Source organism: Limulus polyphemus, unplaced genomic scaffold (genome assembly GCF_000517525.1).
Source record: "Limulus polyphemus unplaced genomic scaffold, Limulus_polyphemus-2.1.2 Scaffold242, whole genome shotgun sequence".
Classification (NCBI taxonomy): domain Eukaryota; kingdom Metazoa; phylum Arthropoda; class Merostomata; order Xiphosura; family Limulidae; genus Limulus; species Limulus polyphemus.
This window is the reverse complement of record NW_013665852.1, coordinates 3,796-9,324: the sequence shown is the minus strand read 5'-3', so window position 1 is coordinate 9,324 and position 5,529 is coordinate 3,796. Positions and strand designations below refer to the sequence as shown.

General features: G+C 31.8%; 1 protein-coding gene across 1 annotated transcript in view; it reads left to right on the top strand.

The window, feature by feature from the left end:
* The window catches only part of LOC106478698 (coronin-6-like), a 51,903-nt gene extending 46,631 nt beyond the window's left edge, over nucleotides 1-5,272 (top strand). Inside the window, exon 11 of the mRNA XM_013939261.2 lies at nucleotides 3,622-5,272. Within this exon, the coding sequence (XP_013794715.1) occupies nucleotides 3,622-3,798 (177 nt within the window). The 3' untranslated portion in view covers nucleotides 3,799-5,272. The remainder of the gene's footprint in view (nucleotides 1-3,621) is intronic.
* The last annotated feature ends 257 nt before the right edge of the window (nucleotides 5,273-5,529 follow it).

Below are 5,529 nucleotides of genomic sequence, written 5' to 3'. Positions count from 1 at the left end.
TGAAATTCGTCTTTTAAAATTCTCTGCCAATTTCCACATCAACATGATTTACGTTTAAAGCTGTATCATCTGCATATTGATATATTATACTCTTTAAACCTATATTTACAATATCATTAACATACAATTCAAACAGTATTGGACCCAAAATTGAAACCTTGTGGAACACCATATTTTATTGTTATTGAATTACTCATTATTTCTCCAGTTCTTGTTGTTGAAACACTATTACTCAATTAATTCACAAACCAGTTATATAAATTTCCTCTTCTAATCATAATGATCATTTTGAAGAAACTAGTACTTGTACATCTACTGATTTGTATAAATAACCAAATTTGTCATGGTTGTATGTATCAAGGGTTTTTGTTGTTTTTGCATAGGTAAAAACTATATATGACGAATCAACTTTCATGGGGCATGCAACTTCCAACCATATGATGCATCACTTTGAGTTGGTTGAAGAACTAAACAGATAGAATTTGGTGCAGCTCTTACTGGATGGTCCCAGTGTAAATCTAAATTTGAAGTGGCTTGTTGATGAGTAACTATCAATGCAGTATGACAAGTCTCTTTTAGATGTTGGCAGTTGTGGTGTACACGTACTTCATGGCACTTTCAAGGATAGTGCTGCTGCTTCAACATGACCCATTCAGAAACTTCTGTTGTTTATACAAATTATTCAAAGATTCACCATCAAGAACAGAGGACTATATATACATTAGTCACTGAATCTTTAGTTTTGTTCTCATAGTTATCTGGAAAATGTCCCCATGGCAGGGTGTGCTATACAAATATGGCCAAGTATTGTCCAGTATGTTACAAAAGTGATGAGGAAAAAATTGACAAATCCTAAGATTAGCTCATATGATATTGTTGCTTCAAAGATAAACTGATCATTCCACAATTGTTGTCATTCACATAAATAGCTAAACTGATATCACCATTTTTGTCAATTTATCAAACAGACAATTCAATGATGCCATTTGTTGTATAGGATATTTTCATCATGGTTGTTAAAATACTGAAACTTTTCATGAAACCGGCAGTGTTGGACAATATTACTGTTGTAAAGCTCCAGAGACTTGATTAACAGAACAAGGACAACTACAGTTCATACAAGAAAATTAATCTTGGATTTGCAGCGGAACAAGAGCTCAGTAAAATCCTTTCATCAACTTCAAAGGCCATCAGTGTTATCAAAGTTAAGGAACTAAGAAACGAATGTCATAATTTTATGGTGAAGCTTGCTAGTAAGATGCTGCAAAAATTTCCACTCAAGTATCCACTGGCCCTGGCCAGATATATCACATGCCTTGACCCCAGAACCATGGCAAGGTCAAAACAGGACAGCGTGACAAGGATGAAAAAACTGCTTGTTTTGCTGTTAGAGCCTATGATGACATATTGGCCCAGTTTAAAGAGTTTATTGATGTGGACGTAACACACAATCTATCAGATTTTCAATCATTTTTGCGACACAACGAGGAATGCAGATTAGATAAATTTTTGTCCAAGTTTCTTTCTAAAAATGTCTACTTCAACAAAGTTTGGAGTGTTGTAAAAGATTTGCTCCTAATTTCACATGGACAAGTAACTGTAGAAAGAGGATTTTCTATTAACAAAGAAATTTAAGTGGAAAATTTATAAACAACTCCTCATTTCACAGAGATTAATCTATGACCATATTAATGCTGTTGGTGGAGTCCTTAACATCAACTGACCATATTAGTACTGTTAATGGAGTCCTTAACATTAACGTCAACAGTTCGCTTCTTGCTTCAGCAGCATCTGCAAAGCAAAGGTGTGTGACCTTTATTGAGGAATGATGAAAATAAAAAGAACAGCAAAAATTGGTCAAAAACGAAAGACTGCGATGAATGAAATAGATAACATTTACATGATGATATTGCTGCTTTGCATTAGTCAGCAGAAGAGTTTGCTGAAAAGGCAGAAACATCAAGAAAATTTACTTTCATTACCAAATACAACAGCTTTACAATGTTATATAGTTCACTCACACAATGATGGTATACAGATCATTCATATAATATTCATATCTCAATTTCACCATGGTGGTAAATAGATCATTCATTGGATGTTATATAGTTCAGTCAGACACAGATGGTATACAGATCATTTGTACAATATTATATACTTCAATCACACAGTGTGGTATACAGACCATTCAGACAATGGTATATATCTCAATCTCCAAATGATGGTACACAGATAAATCCAGGGTCCGTACTCTTTAAGAAGATTTTTTTTCTAGGGCTATCCTAGAACATTTCATTCCAAAATATCATTTGCATCGTTTTCAAGGAGTAATTAGTTGAATAGCTAAGATTATAACAAGAGAACTAGATTTGGTATTTATATTTTTATTAATGGACTTATGTTATTAAATAGAAAGTACAAAACAAGATGGACACAGATCCTGATTCAATATCTCCAGAGAACCTGGTATGAAAAATGCATGGATAATTATATTTTTTAATTTCATCAAAAAACTACACATGTACACAGTGTGGTATATGCATGTATGTTTATTCTTTCAGTTCTTTTAATTTTTCATCTAATTGGTCTTTTTACTCAATGAATTCCTTTTCTTTTTATTTAGCAATGTGTCTGAATGATCTATTTACCACCATGGTGAAATTGAGATATGAATGTTATATGAATGATCTGTATACCATCATTGTGTGAGTGAACTATATAACATTGTATGAACAATCCATATACCATCACTGTGTTGATGAGAAACATAACAATGTATGAACAATTTATATATTATCATTGTATGATCAAGATATGTTATTTTATATAACTAATCTGTACACCATAATTGGGAGATTCACATGTATAACATTGTATTCATATGTATAACATTATTATCAAAATATTAAAAAATAAAGAACCTTTTTGAGGTTCTGGTTTATCTATGTCATCACTTGAACATGAAATATTATGATAGTGTGAAACTGAAAGGCTTTTAGCATTAATATAAATATATGAATCATATTTTTATCAATTGAAATTACAATTAGCTTTAAGTCAGAAGAATGGAATATAATTGTAATAATCTTAAATATATGTACATATAATTTTTATATAAATAAAGAAATAATTACCACAATATATAGAACAGGAAGTAACTTGAAGTGACACTTATTATATTGAGTACAAAAGTGTGGGAGAGCTGAAGAGTCTTCTGTAACATTAAAACAAATTAGGAAAATTAAACCCATTCACTGTACTAATTCATCTCTATCTTACAATAATTCCAATAACATTTTTGTCACGATTAACCTCCTAATTTAGAAATGGGTTGTATTATAAATATTAACAAAATTTGCTAAGTTTGGGTTTTTATGAGTTAGGAGTTTTTCAGTTGCTAAAAATATATAAATCCACATATTTTGCTTGTTACAAGCTGTTGTATTTACTGCTAATTTAAATTTTATATTTGTGTTTTACATCTTTGTCAAAAAGATACATTTAATACTCAAATTATATGTATCATTGATCTTTGCTGTTTCTGTTGATTTTAAAGTGTATAGCAGTAAGATTTTTGTTTCAGTATTTGTGTAACATTTGCTTTCACCCTTTGTTGTCAAGGGCAAGAAGATAGAAGAACTCTTAGAAGAAATGAAGAAAATGAAAATCACTATAATCAATCATGAACGCCGTATCAGAGACCTAGAAAAGATACTGGAATTTCCAATAGCATCAAAGGAATCTGTACCAGGCTTGATGACTGATTTCAGATCCCCACCCTTCATCTTTCCAGAATAATTATAAAGCCATGACAAATCTCAGCTCATGGGTTGTGGTATAGTCACTCTATTGCTGTGGCTACTAGTCAGTTGTGTTAATCTACTGAAAAGGTTAGAGAATATTAGGAGTCATACGTGGTTGGTCTGAATGACCCATGACCAGTGAGGAGTAAGTGAAATACCACCTTTCTTCAGTTCACATCTGGTAACTATGGTTCATTACTATAGACCAGCTTCAAAAATATTACCTGTAACAGCTGTGACTTCTTGTATGGCATGATTAAGTTTAGAGATCAGTATAGACTGACCATTCACTAGTTCACACACTTTCACTTGTTACTGGAAAATACATTTTTTTTCTGTTTAATGTAGGAGTAAAGTAACATGTATAAAATAATTGTTCATAACTTTTGGTGAAGACCACTAGCATTCTAGCACCACATCCTATTATTGTACAGTTACCAGCCATGTTCGTTGTTTCTGTACACTTGCCATTGTCTTTTTCATGATGTTTTGTAATTACACTGAAGAGTCAACTTTAATGCACTCCTAAATAGCAGCTTCCTAATGTTTTCAAACAATTAATACATTGTAAATTCCAAGACCCTGCTTAGGCAATACAAGCAGTTAATATGTTCTATCATCTAGGGTCTTGTTTTAGTAACACAGAACATACAAAAGACTAGTGTGCTCATAATATCCTGTTCCAAGGCAAGGTTTCCACCTTCTCAGCATGTTAGATTATAGGGGTATCACCAAAGAATGGTAGGTAGTCTGGGAGTGTTCCCCATCATGGGGGCACCACATTATAAAAACATTTTATAAAATGGGTGATAGAATCCTAAAGGAACTTTTATTCACTCCACACTTGTTAATACAGATGGAGATTGCATAAACCATGAAATAAAAGATTGATACACACTTGTAGTTGACCTACATAGAACACTGTAGATTTATTATATTAAAATGTTTAGTCTAAAAAAATTTAATCTTTTGAAAATAGAAAACTTAAACCACTCTAAAATGATAGACATGTAGAGGATAGGTGGCAACCCTATTTCAAATTTTTGACATACTCATTCCTACTATCATTTGACTTGTAAAATCTGATGGCCACTTCTGAAATATGATTTGATGATTACTGTATCTTTATCTTGTTGGTGACCATACTTGCTCTACTGGTGTTTCTGCAGATATCAAAACTAAATGTGTTGTGTCTGTACCAAGGGGACTTGTAGAATAATGGGGTTATTTATTACGAATAATTATGAAAATCTTCACCAAAATTTTGAACAAAAACTCCTAATTTTTCAAATCATGGAAAGTTCACACAAATAATCTTATTATAATGGATGTAGTGTGTATGTCAGTATCTATGTAACCAAAATTCCTGTGCCAGCTATTGAATGGCACCACAAACAAAAATCCATAAAAAATTCAAACTTTGGGTATTCCAGATTCAAACAATTAGAAAAATAACTGTGGTATGTGCAACAAGCATTTCTTTTATAATAAAACACAATTTTAAATAAAAGTACTCTCCTCACAACAAGAACATGACTTTCACTAGGACTGTACATTAGAGTCTAATTATATCTTTATTGACTTAATTTTTAAATGTAGTAGTGAGAAACTGGAGTTCTTACAAAACTATTATTTTTTCAATAAACAGTACCACTTTTAATGTATAAAAACATTACAGGTTAATACTATAATTAGTAATTACTAGCACAAACAGCTACCCTTAGGG